We start from the raw sequence: 18,884 nt of genomic DNA, 5'->3' as shown, positions 1-18,884 counted from the left end.
CATATGCCCAGTGCAGTGCACATTGTTGAACAAGACGGTCGATTGGATCGTCTGTTAGTGTTTTACATTATGTTGTTAATATTATGAAAAACTAGTGATATTATTTATTGTTCAGGAATGTTACGATTAGTTATATAAGTGGTTCAAAAATACTTCAACGCTTGACAACGAAATATCCACAACAATCAACGTGTGCGATGATCGCCATGGAATCGTATAATGCTAGATGCTGGGTGTTCACATTATTAGTAACCTGCATAGCAAGCTACAGTAGGTTTTTAATTTGTGTATGTGCATATTGTGTTAGTGTTTTTACTGGCTGTACTACAAATTGAAATATTTCTCTGTTGTGCTATTATATATTGTTGTATGCGTTTTCGATACCAGTTTTAAATTACCCTTGAATAAATAATGTTATGGTTTTAATGATTATTCTACGCTAAATCCAATATTGAAATAAAATCTAAAAACCAGTATTCATGAAGCTGGCGTGATGCATGTAGGGACAACGTACAGATTTTACACAGATCACTTAAGATGTTTTTTTTTTTTATAAATCACAGCATTGGTGAATCCAAAAATTTTAATGCTGTACTTTGCAAACAAGCAGCATGCTGAGGGCGTGCGATACATCCTATGAAACATCATTGCGTGTGGAACTTTGTTGTACATCAAGAAGTACAGTGTGGAACGTTGACTTAATGAAAATCTGTAGTTACACTCTTTCTTCCAAACCAATCAGTGAAAGCGACTTCACTGTCACGTTGGTATTTTTTATTCATAAAGAACGGCCTGGCCGTATTGCTACGTTGGTATTCAGAAGTCCGTCAATTATCATCCGTCGTAGGCCTTTAGTAGTGATATTGGTTGTTGTAAGATGTGCCAGGTGCTGAATGCACCGTACGAAGCCAATGATACGTTGTGGAAATGGAGCTAATAACAACACTTACAATGTTTGATCCTTAATAAGCACCCTTGTTGGGTAAATGTTAATCGGTAAATTAAATAATTATAATACCAACTCCCCAGCAGCACTATTGTGGTGATGGCTTCAATGTAGCGGTTGAGCCTATCTCGACTTCGTGGGGAAGGCGTAAATTAGTTTATTACAAAATGAATTAAAATGTTACTGGGATTTTAATTCTCCTCAACGTCCATCTTCCACTGAGGAATAATTGAAAACTATTGTAAATTACACTGATATAAATAAAAATAGCACCATGTTTTTTGGCTATATTTTCAACATTTACTTACGGATTCTTCAGTTTAAAATGTTGACATAGTCTCTTCACAACTTTTTGAATAGTTGTAACGTTGTAGTTTTTACGAATTGTTCGTATTTAAGTGTAAAATTGAATGAAAAGTGTTGCCAATTATCTAAACCATCTAGATTGAACATAATTTCCTACAAAACAATACATATATTTAAATTCATCCGTCCAGGAAACATATTTTTTATCAATATTGAAGCAATTCGAATTATGACGCTATGTGCAGTTGGACTGACCGAGATCTCAAGGCCGCTGGATTTCTCGCACTTTGAAATGTGAATGATTAAAAAACATTTCGTTTTGATTCTATTTCCGTTTTAAAGATTGCATTTAAAATTCTAAGTTCATAATAGAAGAATCGGTAAATTAAATTTGAAATCATTAACAAAAAAACATGGAGGTGCTATTGTTATTCCGCTCAATAAATATAGCCTGGCGGTTAACACGAATGTTAACTGTAGAGATTGTTGTTCTTATTAACTACCTTACATTTGGCACCGTTAATGACCCGGTCATCGGATCGCCCCAGTAAAACTAATTACTGTTACTATAACATATTACACCTACTTGATCAAGAATTAATGAGATGTTACGGATATTGAAGTTATCGAGTCTGCTCACTTGTGTGGTTACTTACGGACTAACTTTATTTGGCTTAATACGTTAGTCTTATATCTAACATAGATAACAAATACACACCTACGATAGTGCCTAGACATGTGCACAATAACAAGCAAACGTTTACTATGAGGTAACTTTGATGTTAAGCAAAAACCAACCAAAAATGTGTATTGAGAGTTTCATTTCATAAAGTTCTTCTTCTTCTTCGTCTTTGACCAAACGGTCAATTTTATATTCACTGGTTATAACTGTTAATTCGTAGTGCGTGTACCAGGCTGTATTGTTCGTCTAACTATTTTTACATGTGCTTTCCCTTGGACACTGTCGACAAAACGAGGATCGAGGTGCGTTTATAATAGAGGGGGGAATTCTCAACGATCTTAGCTAACACAATCCAAATATGAAATTTGCAGTTCATTTTCATTTGTATGTTCAGCAAGGACAGTTCTATACATCCGGATACGTTCTGATTATTTCATTCATGCACAAAGAAACCTTTGAGTAAATCAACAATAGCAATAATAATGCTATATAAATAATAATCAATCACGTCGTTAAACTTATGGAAACATATCTCTACAGAAGCGCGATGTAGAAATTGGAATAAAAACAGTAACATTAACATTCACCGCCTAAAATCGAGAAAAATGATTTGTAAAATCAATGATGAGTAAACAACCACTTTCAAATGAAAAATATACCGTGTAAGGCGGTCTGGATGGGATTTAACCCCCGGTCCTATCTTGTGAAGATCGGTTGCGGATCTTCACACTCCTGGACCAGGGATCTATTCCCATTCGGACCGTTTCCTTGTAGTAAGGCCTCATTTACATCACTAGTATGATTTTTTTATTCATAAAGAACGGCCTGGCCGTAGTGCTCACTAGTATGATTTGATTATTTTAGAAGTTTCATTCAGCTTATTTTATTTGCTGTATTTTATTTTATATATTATTTTGAAACTTACGAAATTTTCAGCACATTTTTGCCAACGTTGGACGTTAGAAGTGTGTGACACGTTTAGCTCCCGACAAATGCTTCAGAACGAGTTTACCTGTTTTGTTGTAACTGTTTTATTATTGCACAAATGTTTCCTACATCCCACTCCCCACAAATGCCTCAGGATGAGTTCTACTGTTTTAAGTTAACTGATTCATGACGGCACAAATGTTTGAAAGAAGTTTGCTGATTTTTTAAGTAAATCCATACATAGCCTTCATGACTAAATTAGTCTTAACAGCGTGAAACACAAACATAAAATCTTTACCCAGATTGTCATGCCTATGATGGCTATCAGATATTATTTATACATAACACGTACAAGTACAGATAATACAATATCACAATATAACATTTATTAGAATTTTAACGCTCTCACGTGGTCCGTTGAATAAAAAAATAGAAGTATCAATTGTCAACATTTCAGACTACCACTTTCAAACTACTTTGACTATACATATCCTAACTAAACTATGAATAAAAAAAAAACCACTCTCTTTGACCCGTAGGCAATGAGGGTTTCAAAAACAAAATTTCAGGTTCTCATAAGTGTTTGAGAAGTTTTCTCACTTTGGGAGTGGGATGTGAGAATGTGAGGTTTCCACATAATTATCAAACGTTAATAAAATGATAAAATGATAAATGAAAACAATACGACCGTTCCTTACGAATAAAATAAAAGATATTTCGACAACTTCATATCAACGCAATAGCGACGTTTGGTTTGATGGCAAACTGTATCTTATTTTGTGTATTTCATAATTTAAATTTGTTTCAAATTGTGAATTCGATAAGCTATGAAATTTGCTTTTTATTTTATTTTTTTATTTATTAATTAAAGATGACGGACTGATGCCGTATTGTCACCACCGCATGTGGTGACTGTGAATTCATTCACGCAAAAAGCAACTAAACAAAATTAACTAGGCATTTCCTCCTAGTCATTTGCCATATCCTGGGGTTGCTCGGTTGTGCAGTGAAGATGGGTGGTTATAGCCCATTTCTATTGTTTGTGTGTGTGTGTGTGTGTGTGTGTGTGTGTGTATGTGTGTTGTAGGTTTTTTGGTCCGGTTCTATTGTTGTGGCTACGGCTTCGCTGCGGGTTGGTTTTTTCCGGTTGTCTATTGCGAGGCTGGACTGAAACAAACAAGAACAGTTATTTGCACAGTACAAACATGAATTTTTCTGCGTGCAATGTTCTCCAAGCAGCCCAGCAATGACACAGCCCATGATCGACCAAGTCCACATTGAACTCAAAAGCGATCGGCAGATCCCATCTCGCAACAGCAGGAGTGACTCCACTGTTTACGAGGCTGTACCCGACGACCACTCCCGAGCCCAACGCCAACCCAGGCGACCCCGCCGTACCAAAGCTGGACTGACTTGGAGCACACTACTACAGACAAAAAAAAACACAAGCCTGCCGCCTTTTAACGGCAGTAAGAAAATTGCCCTCGAATGCAATTGCTCCGTTAACGGATCGCACGTTGCACAACATAAAACATTTACAAAAAATGCAACACAACGAATAACAAAAAAGGAATAGCGGATATGGTTTGGAAGGATGAAGGGGATGCGGAATCAAAGGATAAGACCGTTGTCTCTGGCGAATCGAAAGATGAGCCTCATGTAGGCGAGGTCTCTGGTCGCCAACACTTCTCTGATTTCTGTGCCCGGTCGTTTGCCGATGCTCTCGACTACGCCCAACAAGGAGGGTCATGCGGTTTCAAACTCCACGCAGGACCACAGAAGGTGATCCACATCGTGAAATCCGTCACCGCAGCCACACACCTTCGTCTGAGCCAGAGTTATACGCTGAAGATGTGCATTCAACGCGAAATGATTCGACATAAGTCGAGACATCATGCGTATGAATGCCCGGTCTACAGAGAGCCCACCGAACCAAGGCCGCAGGGACACTTGCGGAGAGATCGAGAAAAGGAATCGCCCGAGATCATCCGCCTCCCACATGCTCTGCCAGCGAGACAGGAAAAGTTGCTGTGGTAGACGAAGAAACTCTCGGGCCGAGATCGGACGGTCGTAAAATGCGCCTTGTTGGACGCCTGTTTTGGCCAGTGAGTCTGCCTTCTCGTTGTCGGGAATTCCTCAATAAGAAGGTACCCAAATTAGCAAAATCTTGAACGCCTTGTCGAACATGGAGCCAAGCAATTCTATGATTTTGATGGTAAGGAGATCCTGACTCTTAACAGCCTTCGGGGATTGTAGTGCTTCGATAGCGCTAAGGCTATCTGTAAAAATGAAGTACTGATCCGAAGGTCTCGCTGCTATAATCAATAGTGCGTACAAGATTGCGGCTAGTTCTGCAGTGTAAACACTAGCCGGGACTCGCAATTTGAAAAATGCTTCGGCGGACTCACTTAAAACGCCGAAGCCGGTGCCCTCCTTAGAGGACGATCCATCAGTATAATACTGGCTACTTAGGTCTAAATGGCCATACTTATCCCTGAAAATGCCCGGAACTACCATCGAGCGAAGATCATTCGGTATGGTCTTAATTTCCTCGTGCAACGAGGAATCTGTTGTTAAAAGGGAACTATAGGTCTCAGGAAGGGCAGCACGGTTTAATGCCTGTGGAGCGCTAGGATGCACTTGTAGGGTAACAAAATCTTCATAGATCTTCATTATTTTGCTCTTAGAACCTGTCTTTAGAAGCGTTTTAAAATTTTCTTCGATCAAGGGATTTGATACTGAAAAACGAGCAAGAAGGTGAAGCGACAGCATTTCAAAACGTAGTTTCTGCGGCATCACTCCGGTCATCACTTCTAGGGACATGTTGTGTGTTGATTTGGTTTTTTTTCTAGGGACATGTTGTTTTAAAAAAATGGGAGGACATTTATATGATGAGGGATTATTCGGGATTTGAAAACTATCCGAGAACACGGAAATAGTCCGAAATCGCAATTTTGATTGGAAAGTTGTCCTTGACACTGTACTTCCTGGTTAGGTTTCGACTTGCCATTTATAGGATGTTGTGATCACCAGTACTTGATTGTACTGGTAGCTCTTGTTACTGGTAGGATAGTCAGTCCTGTGTACAGGGGAACGTTCTGTCTGGATGGGATTTTAACACCGGGGCGTGTGAAGAACGGCACCGCTGTCGCATCGGCTAACGGACCATTCTGGTTTGTAACAAATTAATTAATTTTGTCTATTAATGGACAATTAATGGACAATAGAATAAGACCATTTCTCAAACATAATGAAACAATCAAAATCAAATCAACTAACAAATCAATTTACAAACAAAAAACTAAGTCGATTCGATTGTGAAATATCAAGTGGTCTTATTTTATTATCCGTGATTGTATATTACTTTTATATATAGCAGGACGGCCTGGCGGTAGAGGCGATAACGGTTTCGGTTTCATACAGCACGAACGAGGTTCAAATCCCTTTCGGATCGTTCCCCCATAGTGAGGATTGACTTTCCTATTATGTGCTTTTATTATGTCTGGTAGAGCAGAAATGGCAGACCTGACCTAAGAGAGCGTTGAGCCAACAAAAGAGTTTGAACAATTTAATTTTATTTATTATTTAAGTATGACGACTTGCGCCGGATTGAGATTGCTTGAACATATTTTAACAAAAAAAAAAAATTACTATACAAAAAAATTAAATTTGTGTTGTGATCTGCTAAAATAGGCTAGTTCATCATAGAATACTGAATTTAAAAAAAAACTTTTACTGCAATTCGAAAATCTTGTACCCATCAAATCGATGTTGTAGTGGAGTCGCCAGTCATGTGTTTAATGGTTGATTGCAATGCTTCGTCCGTAAAAGAGAGCACATTTAATTTTATGAATGATCAAAACGTGACGACATGCCGTCTGTTTTATTGCTTTTATTCCTTTGTTGTAATTAAAATAAGTTCTCATATTCACAGGGTATTCGATTGTAGAGCTGCAATCACAAAGAAAGAGAAAGAAAGGGTGTGTAAGAGAAAGAGAGAGAGAGAGCATTAAGCCTCACACATACCAATGAAAATAACATGAAGCTATGGAGAAGCAAGCATCCAGAAGGAAATTAAATTCTTTGTCACCCCTGTCCTACACATTCCTTTTTTCATTCTTCGCTACGCTTGGTTGGAATTTCGTTCATAAGCACGCTGCAGAAATGATATAGGGGATTCCTGCATTTATTTTCTTTCGAAAGGACTTCTGCGCATGGAATGAACAATTAGATTTGTCTTGATTTCTTCTTATTATTCGTCTGAATCAGTTTTTAGCCATAGTTTCAATGACTGCCTAACCGGATAAGTTTGCACTTTATCTCATAAATATATTTGATGGGGTCTACAAAATGCTTCCAGAAATATCTTCCTCTTGGCTGAATGACCTTTCGGGTTTTGCCGGTCATTTAACGGCTTACAAGATTTAATAGTACTACGTAGTTGGATACCCAATCCTCAATAAAATATTTTTCTTCTTCTTCCTTGGCACTACAACCTCGAGAGGTCTCGGCCTGCCATTTCTGGCTTTCTGAGACTTAATTTAACCCGTAGAAAAGTAATCAGCCTTACGTACGGGGATGCGGTCTGGATGGGATTTGAACCCCGGCACTGCCCTGTGAAGAGCGACGACGTTATCGTCTCTGCCACCGTACCCGCTAAGATAACGACCGCCAATTTTATCCAAATAGTAAAAAGATTGTTACTATTTCGATAAAAAGAGATTTATAATATTTTTTATAGTGTTTTATAGAATATGTTGAACTATTGCGGTTTTACAAATCGTCATATTGGCTTGAATTTTTTATAAAATTCAGTTTGTTATTTATATTAGCATTTTGATTGAAACTTTATTATATTAAAAGGCTGTTTTTATTATTATTTTTTCACGCCAGGCTTATCCTTACCAAAATTCATGGAAGGCAACTCAGAGTCACATTTTACGCAAAAAAAGACGAACTAAGAAGTAGCATTAACATATTTTTACTTTATTTTGAACTATAATTCCATATACGTTAGAATTCCATAAAATAAAATACAAGTTACAATTTAAAAAAATCAAAATTTGCCAATGGAGGCGGTAGTCTTTGTTTGATGAATCACCTGCCTGCGATGAAAAAGCTTCATAGGTAACGAAAGCCGAAGTTGATATATTCACTTCTTCCTTTTTCATCGTTGCCTCTCGTTCTAACGTGAGTAGATTTCTCCTTCGGGCCATGTGATAACGGCCAGCACCCTCCTCACAAAAGCCGAAGTTTCCATATTGACCTCTCGCTTTTTCATCGTTTCCTCTCGCTTTAATTTAGTGAAATTCGTCTTCCGCTCCTGCGATGAGTGCCATTTTAATGCAATGAAGCTGGAAGAACTAAAGAAGAAAACATGTTCGACTGCGCGATACCAACGAACGACAGGAAGAAAAAATAAATGGAGAAAGAATATCGAACACGTCTTGCACGACGTACTTTTCGTTGACGATAACCATCTAAAGAGGATTGGTGTTGTTGGTGCAGAAGTGCAGAACTGTCTTAGGGAGAAACAAAATGAGGCCGAACTTTTTTGACACGCACCGGTACATAGGCGTTAGCAGTTTAAATAGAAATATAATTTCAGTGGTTTTTAAAGGTGTTCTCCAATGGGTGAGATATAAAAGTGTTATAATAGTGCTGCTTGTAATTTCTACCCATCAAGGTGGCAAAAATACCGAGGATGAATGGTACGTACGTGATAAAGTACGAAAGGAAAGGAGAAAACAAAGAACAATGAACCAAACGTGTATGTGCTGCCGCTGCACAACTAGTGATGGGTTCCCTGGAACGGACCCACGATTCCGATCCGGTTCTGACCGGTGTCATTCAAGTTCCGATTATGAGGAAAAGGAATCGTTGGTTCCACCTGAAACCGTCCGAAACCGTCCGGAACCATCGGAACCGCCTGGAACCGTCGGAACCGTCGGAATCGTAGAAAACCTTATGAACAGAAACATTTGCTTTTGTTTCTTTTTTCCTTGTTTCATTTCACGCGTCTCTTCGATAACCGGATCGACGATCTGAAATATTTCTATGGGTAGATTATTTTGATAGTGAACGCTGTTGACTTTATCGGGAACGACGCAAAGCTGTTTTGCTTATGAAATTAATAGCTTATGAAGAATGAAAGAATGAAAAATGTGTTTACCTCCTGCCAATGCGCTACATTACTTATTGATGAAAATTTTCAATACCGATGTTATATTTCATAACATAACATTTTCATAACAGGAAATTATTACGCATTACACTTTGCAACACATGTACGCATTTTTCCTCAACATATTAAAATAATGTTTCATAATATTGTACCATTGTTAAAGTTAATAATTATGATTTTGCAGTTGAAATTAAAAAAGGATCTGGAAACTAAATCGAGGCCTCTTTGAATTGGTGCATTATTAAACTTTGAATATTTCACAAATTTTTTTTCGAATTTTCAAATTATTATCCTAAGTTTCTCAGTTCATTTCTTTCTTTCTATAAAAAATAAATTATAGGGCGGCTAGTTTTTCTTTTGTCGCGATTATAGATAAATGTGCATTATGATGCATTCGTTCTTATCAGCTAATTACTAATCTTTCTTCACTTTCACTAATCTATATGTGTAGTTTATTGTAATTGTGTTTAATGAAAATTATTTCTTTTATTTTTTTTTACATCAACCTTTTCTCTGTTAATATATTACCTGCTTTATAAAATATACGTTCACATGGAATAGAGGATGCAGGAATACTCAAATATTGTTTTTCAAACATTGAGAGTGTCGGGTACACGGCTTCTCTTTCCTTCCACCAAATAAATGGATCACTTTTCACATGCAGATTTTGTTCCGAAATGTAACGATCCAGCTCAAGAGCCGAAAGAATTCTTGAGCTAGATGCATTTTGGGTACGGTGAACTTTTTTAAGGGGTTGCCAAATATCATCATCACTATTGTTATCATTTACTTTGTCATCTGATATCTCTGTTTCAATTTCACTTTGGAATGGAATCATCTTTTCAATAATTTTGTCGTACACATCCTGGTACTGCGCGTCGCATCCTAAAAAACCATCCTTTTTAAACCTGGGGTCTAGCAAAATCGCATATGAAACTAGTTCAAAGTTATTTGTTTTTTTCGAACCTATTTTGAAGGCCAACTAAAAGCTCATTAACTAATTTTATCAACTTCGGATGTAATATTTCTCTTTCTTTTTTATAGATCAGTTTTTGCAATAATGACCTAGATAAAAATCCCATTTTTGATATTGTCACAGATTTTTCTGCCATAATTTCTAATGTCACAACTTCAGGATCTTATTAGTCTGTTCTATAATGACCCAATCTTCTTCCTCTAGCTTGGATGAAATTTTCAATGTAGCAACACTAGATGCTAACGGATTTCTGTTCTGTTTGAAGTGATCTAGCATTTCATACGTGGAATTCCATAGGGTAGGACAATCCTGTTTTATTTTTAGTTGTGGGTGATTTAAATTGGTTTGCATTTCAGACAACTTTTGGGCAGCTTTTGCACTTTTCTTGAAATGCATTACGATGCTTTTTACATTTTCCGTTGTAGATTTTATCTTTCGCAGGGCTTGTTGAACAACCAAATTCAAAGTGTGTGCGCCACACGGACGATGTGGCAGGTTTAAGATTGCTGCAGCTGACTTCATATTGGTGGCATTATCCGTCACCAAAGCGAATAGTTTGTTGATAATTTTAAAGGTGTCGGTTATATTCGTTACCCAGTCAGCTATATTACTTCCCGTATGGCTTATAGAAAATTCCAACATTCCAATAAATACGAACACAGTTCAAATTTACTGTCCAAAAAATGAGCTGTCATTGCACAAAAATTCACATTGTTCATGCTTATCCAACAATCTGCTGTCAATGCAATATTTGAAGCTGATAGTCATTGAGTCTTCACGACCTCCACAGTCTCGTTATAAAGCACCGGTAAGGCTCCGTTTGAAATGCTTCTCGTGTTGGAAGTTCATATCGTGGGTTTAAGGCTGTCACAAAATGTACAAAATATTTATTTTCAACTGGTGAAAAATGTTGAGAGTCGTTACAAATCATTAGAAGTAAAAGAGTATGGATTATTTTCTTTGATTCAGAGCTCATGGGCTTTCTGGGTGCGAAATAATTGGCGATTGTGTTGGTGGCATTACTTTGAGCTGAGGTACCTTCGATAGGAGAGTCTATTTCCGAATCTGTTGTCGATGGCGGGTTATTCCTTTGTAGCGGGACGGTGGGATGCTTACGATTGAGATGTCGTTTTAAGTTTGATGTTGAACCTTTGCTGTACGCCACTACTACATTGCAATAGCGGCATGTTGCACCACTTTCGCATTTCGTGAAATGCTGCCAAATATCACTGGAAGTTTGTACCATTGCGTCAAACTGAAAAGCATATCGTTACAATTTATTTATAGTTTTCGAAGGCTTATACACCATCAATTATTTTTTACATAACTTTTCCTTAAAACAGGCGTGTGCAGGTGAATCCAGGATTTCACTAACCTCAGATAATGGACGCTTTCAAGTTTCGGACAGTATGGCGATAGGACAAGTATGTTCTATTCCAAGTGAACGTATATTTTATAAAGCAGGTAATATATTAACAGAGAAAAGGTTGATGTCAAAAAAAAATAAAAGAAATAATTTTCATTAAACACAATTACAATAAACTACACATATAGATTAGTGAAAGTGAAGAGAGATTAGTAATTAGCTGATAAGAACGAATGCATCATAATGCACATTTATCTATAATCGCGACAAAAGAAAAACTAGCCGCCCTATAATTTATTTTTTATAGAAAGAAAGAAATGAACTGAGAAACTTAGGATAATAATTTGAAAATTCGAAAAAAAATTTGTGAAATATTCAAAGTTTAATAATGCACCAATTCAAAGAGGCCTCGATTTAGTTTCCAGATCCTTTTTTAATTTCAACTGCAAAATCATAATTATTAACTTTAACAATGGTACAATATTATGAAACATTATTTTAATATGTTGAGGAAAAATGCGTACATGTGTTGCAAAGTGTAATGCGTAATAATTTCCTGTTATGAAAATGTTATGTTATGAAATATAACATCGGTATTGAAAATTTTCATCAATAAGTAATGTAGCGCATTGGCAGGAGGTAAACACATTTTTCATTCTTTCATTCTTCATAAGCTATTAATTTCATAAGCAAAACAGCTTTGCGTCGTTCCCGATAAAGTCAACAGCGTTCACTATCAAAATAATCTACCCATAGAAATATTTCAGATCGTCGATCCGGTTATCGAAGCGACGCGTGAAATGAAACAAGGAAAAAAGAAACAAAAGCAAATGTTTCTGTTCATAAGGTTTTCTACGATTCCGACGGTTCCGACGGTTCCAGGCGGTTCCGATGGTTCCGACGGTTCCGATGGTTCCAGACGGTTCCGATGGTTCCGGACGGCTCCGGACGGTTCCGGACGGTTCTGGACGGTTCCGGGCGGTTCCGGATGGCTCCGGACGGTTCGATTGCGCCTACCCATGAGAACAGGTTCCAATATTTGTTGGACTCTTTCGAAACCAGTTCCGCTTGATTCTCAATTTTACCCATCACTATGCAAAACACGTGTTACTTCAGCTGGGTGCGTGCGTTCAGGTTCCGATCGGTGCTGAATCGCGATCGGGACTGAGTAAAAATTTTGATATTAAGATTGGCACTTAGCTTAATACTACGATTTTTAGTCGCTTTTTGCACCCGAGCATTCCATTGGGAACGGTTTGGGATCGTTCGGGTTTGAGGGGAATTGTGGTATCGGAATCGGGAATCGGGGAATCGTTCGCCTATTACCACGCATATTTAAGCTCATAATACCACAATTTTGAGCTACTTTCGTCTCCCAGGGAGCCAAGTATGCGACTTGATGATAAAGTTGCACGGTTTCTCCCCCCCTTAAGCCGTTTTTTTGCCCCGCGCGCAGCACCGCCTCGACGAACTAAAGTTTCGCGCCTCGGTTGCGAGCTTTATCCATCGCATTCTTCCCCATACCAAATTTTCTTCCTTCTCGATCATCTCGCACTTTTTCATTTTCGAGTATGCAACGAAATGTTCAAATTCACGATATCGCAGTGCACACACACGCTTTCGACTTTCCGAGGCGATTACAAGTTATTCCCATTCCATTCTAGCATATGCCATCTGTGGTGAAGACGTGTAAACCCTACTTCATACGTCTTACGTACACACATTGCACACACGCACCGCGCGTGTATTGCACACACGCACCGCGCGTGTTACGACACACACTACACACTACACTACTATACCCGTGTTAAACTACAGTGCACACACACAGCACTAACACTGCTACACTGCTACTAACGATTCATACTAATGTAATAAAAGTAGCCGTTGATATTCTACATGTCCTTTTAGCACTCGGGTAAGTGCGTACAATATCAACGTTTACTATGAAAATATCATCTGAGGACATCACAATAAAAGGTATTTGATATCCCTGTCATTTGAAGTTGTTTTCGTATCAACTAGCTTTGTTTGCCATTTCATCTAAGGAGCCTGGCATAAAAATGGATACTATTGCCTTATCAACTGAAAACCCCTGTATTATCAAATAAACAGGTAAGTTTGAAGGCTTTCTGTTGAGTTAAGCGAGTTGTTTTGAGCATTGAAACATGTTCAAAGCGCAGATATAATAATTTTATAATAACATACAAGCTACGTTGCAATTTAAGCGTTCTCTTTCAATTAATATCCTTTAAACAAATTAATTACAAAAAATATGTTTTTTACCGGTTATTTTTTAAATATTTTTGAAGCGTTACCCCAAACGTTTGCGAACGCTTCAGCAATCGTTTCAAATTTAACATTTCAGTTCAACCTGGCCATCCTCCCCTTCAACCTAGCCTGTGTCTAGCTCAACTTGGCCATAGTCCAGAAAGGGTAACAGATCGCCAGTTCTACCCAGCCCAGAAATGGCTCGCACACCGTTAGTTCGTCTCGGAAACCCTGTAAGGCCAATAAGAGATCTTCTCCGATCTGGGCGAACCGGGCGCAGCGGGGGTGGTACATTGGTAAACTTGGAGAGCAGTGATGTCAAAGCAAACATATTTTTTTCTGTCGGGCCCCAAGTGGACACTGACGTTCTCGACGCTATATAACGTGTAGCTAAGGGGTCCTATCTCACGGGCAACTACCAGCAAGACCCTCAGACCTTACACTCTTCATGAGAGGGACCTAATTCAACGCAAGGGAAGGCCCCTTATATGAGGTTGCCCACTGTTCATCGGTTCTTTCTAGGCGGGAACTTGATTTTTAATAATTTATGTAGCAGGAATAACTGGGTTCTCTCACCACCGCCGAAGTCTGCTCACCGACAGGGCCCCTGGTGGAAGCTTACTTCGTAAATCTTTCATTGATCCTTGGTCCTTCTTCAATAAGGGGTGCGAGGTTTTTTTTTGTATTCATGAAGAACGGCCTGGCCGTATTGCTCAGGGATTTTTCTTCTTACGGTACAAAAAGATATTTTAGCGTTGTGATCAGCCGCTTTCCAGATTCTTTTGATGTAAATTCATAAGACTTTACTTTCTTTCGATTACTCACGGCAACAAGATGAGCGTTGCAATCTCACAAGACACACACAAAATCTAAATAAATCCTTGCTATGGAGTTTTTTTTTTTCAAAACCCAACGAGGACAAGACATTGGTTGTAAAACTAAAAATGCCTGCGATGTGACGGATCGGAAATAATATCTAAATTCAACATATACCAAACAAATGTTTGGTGGTATGCATGTTTTTGCGTCGTCGATGGAATGGCATTCTCCTATCTCAAAATATTTGAGGTTCAAAAGAGTTTAATTAAATAAATTTTTCAAAATTTGTTGTCTTTGATTGGGATGGATCTTTTGAACGAAATTGACTATTTGTCACAATAAAACAGAAACGCAGTTAGTCTCAACGGTCATGTGTACCGCTTAAGGAGACAAAAAAAATTGGCTGTTTGGTAGTAGTAGCGCCGGTTTTAACAAGGCAGTAGCCGGGATTAAATCTCATCCAGATCATCGCCCCGCACGCAGGACTTGACTATTCTACGTTACGGATAAAATCATGCAACTGAAAGACAGAAATTGAAGGCTGAGACCTTTCGATGATGAAGTGCCATAGAAGAAGAATAAATAAGGTAAAACAATATTATCAATTCAGTTGAGGTAAAAGTGTTTTTTGTTACCTTTAACTATGCACCTGTATTATTTTGACCAGAACATACGAGGGCTGACAATAAAGTAAGGTCACCATTTTTTTTTTCAGAGAAAATTACATTTATTTACAAAAAGCGATACACCGTTGGAAAGGCCAAGGTCTTGGCTTCTTTTCTACATAATCGCCATTTTTTTCCAACACCTTGCACATCCGCACAATGAACTTGTCTATGCCGGCAGAATACCACTCTCCGTCCGCCTCGCGCAGCCAGGTGTTGACCACTTTCTGAACCTCCGCGTCACTTTCATGTGGTCTTCGGTCAGCTGTTTCGGCACCCATCGGGCAGAAACTTTGTGATACTGCAAGTTGTTCACAAGGATATGACGGATTGTTTCGCTGCTACACACTCCTCCAAGCTTCTCTTCCAAGTCCCTAATTGTCGCACGGCGGTTTTTGAGCATTTCTGCCTCCATTGCTGGAACAATCGCATCCGAGACCGACGGTCGGCCACTTCTCTCCTCGTCGTGAACATTACTGCGCCCGGAATGGAACTCGCGGCTCCACTTACGCACGTTTCTTATGTCCACCCACTTTTCCCCGTAAACTTCAACTAGTTGACGATGGATTTCAATACTTACTTACTTATCAGGCGCTACAACCGCTTTGCGGTCTTGGCCTGCTGCAACAATCCTCGATACCGCTCACGGTCCAGCGCCGTCGTCTGCCAATCCGTTATCCCGGCCGTTCTGGCGGACGCATCAACGCCATCACTCCATCTCAATTTGGGCCAACCACGCCTCCTCTGTCCGTTTGGACGGCCTAAAAGGACTTTACGGGCTGGGTCGTCCGGTGTCATTCTCATGACGTGGCCAGCCCACCGGAGCCTGGCGAGTCTAATGCGCTGTACGATAGTGAGATCATCGTACAGTTTGTAGAGCTCGTCGTTGTAGCGGCTCCTCCATTGTCCTTCCACACATACGGGGCCAAAAATCCTTCTGAGCATCTTCCTCTCGAACGCGGCTAAGAGGGCTTCGTCAGATTTGGACAGAGTCCATGTCTCAGAGGCGTATGTGAGTACTGGGACTATAAATGTTCTGTACAGTCCCAGCTTCGTCCGTCGCGACAGGTATTTAGAGTAGAGAAGTTTCCTCAGGCTGTAGTATGACCGATTGGCAGCCAGCACCCTTGCGCGTAACTCAACATCAATGTTGTTGTCGGTGCTGACTTTTGACCCCAGATAGGTGAAGTTTTGGACGACTTCAAAGGTGCAGTCACCTATCTGTACATCACCCCTGCGTAAATCAGTGTTTGTTAGCAGGGTCGCAGGTGGTGCCACCATCATTTTGGTTTTCGCCTCGTTAATCTCCAACCCGGGGTTCTGTGCCGCACGCTCGATCCTTTGATAAGCTTCTGCTACATAGGAGAGCCTCAAACCAATGATGTCTATGTCATCAGCGTATGCCAGGATCCGGATTGACTTATAGAAGATGATCCCCGAAGTTTCCACCTCTGATTCACGGATGGCTCTCTCTAGCGCCAGATTGAAGAGGAGACTGGCAAGCCCATCTCCCTGGTGCAGGCCTTTGGTGGGAGCAAAGGGCCCTGAGAGTTTTCCATCCACCTTCACCTGGCATGTGATGTTGGCGATTGTCATTCGTACAAGCCTGGTAAGCTTGGCCGAGATTCCAAAAGAGCTCATTGCGTCGTACAGTTTTACCCTGGCTATGCTGTCATATGCGGCTTTAAAATCTATGAAGAGATGGTATGAGTAGAGTCGCTGCTCCGCCATCTTCTCCAAGATTTGCCGCATCGTGAAGATCTCAGTCAGTGGTTGATTTTCCGTTTCGGAATCCTCTCTGATAGTTTCCGACTATCTCTTCAACGAATGGGACAAGTCAATCTTGTAAGATTAGGGAGAAAATCTTGTAGGCGGTATTAAACACCGTAATACCCCTGTAGTTACTGCACTCTATCCTATCTCCCTTCTTGTATATGGGATAGATGATGCCAAGATTCCAATCACAAGGCATCGATTCGCTATCCCATACCTCAGTAATAATTTGATAAATTTCCTGTTCAAGTGCTGCACCACCGTTTTTGATCAGTTTGGCTACTATTCCGTCGGTGCCTGGTGCCTTGTTGTTCTTGAACCGACGGATGGCCATTCGTGTTTCATCTATACTAGGTAGCAGTAGCATGATATCATCTGCTAGTGGAGCCTCTAGCTGTTCGTTGAACTGATCATTTAGCAATTCATCAAAGTACTGAGCCCATCGCGAGAGGACCTCTGGCTGGTAACTGACCAGATCCCCATCCTTATTCCGACAGCAGGTCACCTTAGGTCTAAAGTTATTTCGGCGACCTGCTATCTCCTGGTAAAACTTTCTTCCTGGTCCGTAACGCGCTCTGATTTCTTGAAGTTTCCGCACCCGCTGCTCTTCCCAAATTTGGTTTTTGGTGCGGTGAACTCTTTTCTCTTCTCTCCTGAGCCGTGAGTATTCCTCTGCGCATGCCTGCGTTCTATGCCGCTGCTGCATTACTCGGTATGCGCAGTTTTTACGTTCTGTCACTTGTCTGCATTCTTCGTCGAACCAGCCAGATCTGGTGTTGCCCCGACGTGGTGGGAGTGTGGAATTGGCACAGCTTATTATTTTTGTTTTAGAGCGATCCACCGTTCGCTCGTAGTTTCATATTCGTTTGCTGGTAGTAGAGCCTCACCTAAAGCGGATTTGAATGCTTGTTGGACGTGACTGTCTTTTAGGGAGTCCGTGTTGAGCCGAGCCTGCGTGTTAACTTCGCCCCGATGGATTTCAATAGGTGTCACCTTTTCCGCACTCAATAATCGTATTACAGATTATTACAGAATTACAGAATTACGTATTACGTTATTACAGAATTACGTATTACTTATATAACCACCTACCCGGGTGGTTTTATAGTTTGAGTTGGTAGTTTGTATGGGAGTTTGTATTTGAACTTTTACGTGTTGTATTGTGTATATTTCAAGTTTACACTGTAGCTGGTAACAGCAACTCGAATAATACGCGAATTATTTTGGATGTCTATTTCGCATGAACAAAACCGCAGTAGAAAAAGAAAAGACGAGAAGCACACCAGTATCCAAACAGGTACCACTTTTAAACGGTAATTTCTCTCACCTTCCTTCAAACCAACCATCCCAATCTTATTCATCCAACACCAACATTAACATGTTTGTAACTCAGATCCTAACTACATTTCTTTTGCAAAAGACACGGCAAATAACCAAAATGACCTCTTCAACCCAGATGAACTAGTTGAAATAGTGAAAGAAACCTTCTCTGGTCTGAGGAATTGTTCAAAAACCGAAGATCAGATTTTAGTAGTTTTCAAAATTGTCCGAAAATACTGCTTTCCTTAATGGCTGGATAAAGACTTTAAAGTTTCATACTGGCATGCTAACAGGATTATCAACATAACAATTGAGCTAATTCATTATTTAGATAAAAACGAAATAGATGTAATGGCAGTATGTGAAACTTTTCTTATACCTGGTCAGATGTTTAACGTGACTAATTATAAGACATACAGAATTGACAGACTACATGGGGCCAAAGGCGGCATAATGGTACTGGTTAAAAGCGGTATAGAGCATAAGTTACTTCCCGCCTATAATCTTAAAATATTGGAAGCGATTGGCATAGAAATCATACATAATAATATCACTATATCAATTGTCGGTGCATATCACCCGGAAGCCAATACTGACAATTATTTGTGGAGAACTGAACGCACGTCATAGATTGTGGAATTGTGTGTTT

General features: G+C 39.6%; 1 protein-coding gene across 1 annotated transcript in view; it reads left to right on the top strand.

The window, feature by feature from the left end:
• The window catches only part of LOC118512559 (tyramine beta-hydroxylase), a 43,840-nt gene continuing 24,956 nt past the window's right edge, over positions 1–18,884 (top strand). Inside the window, exon 1 of the mRNA XM_036057152.1 lies at positions 1–270. Within this exon, the coding sequence (XP_035913045.1) occupies positions 198–270 (73 nt within the window). The 5' untranslated portion in view covers positions 1–197. The remainder of the gene's footprint in view (positions 271–18,884) is intronic.

The sequence above is a fragment of the Anopheles stephensi genome, chromosome X, assembly GCF_013141755.1.
Source record: "Anopheles stephensi strain Indian chromosome X, UCI_ANSTEP_V1.0, whole genome shotgun sequence".
In the NCBI taxonomy this organism is placed as follows: domain Eukaryota; kingdom Metazoa; phylum Arthropoda; class Insecta; order Diptera; family Culicidae; genus Anopheles; species Anopheles stephensi.
This window is presented reverse-complemented; position numbering and strand designations above follow the sequence as displayed.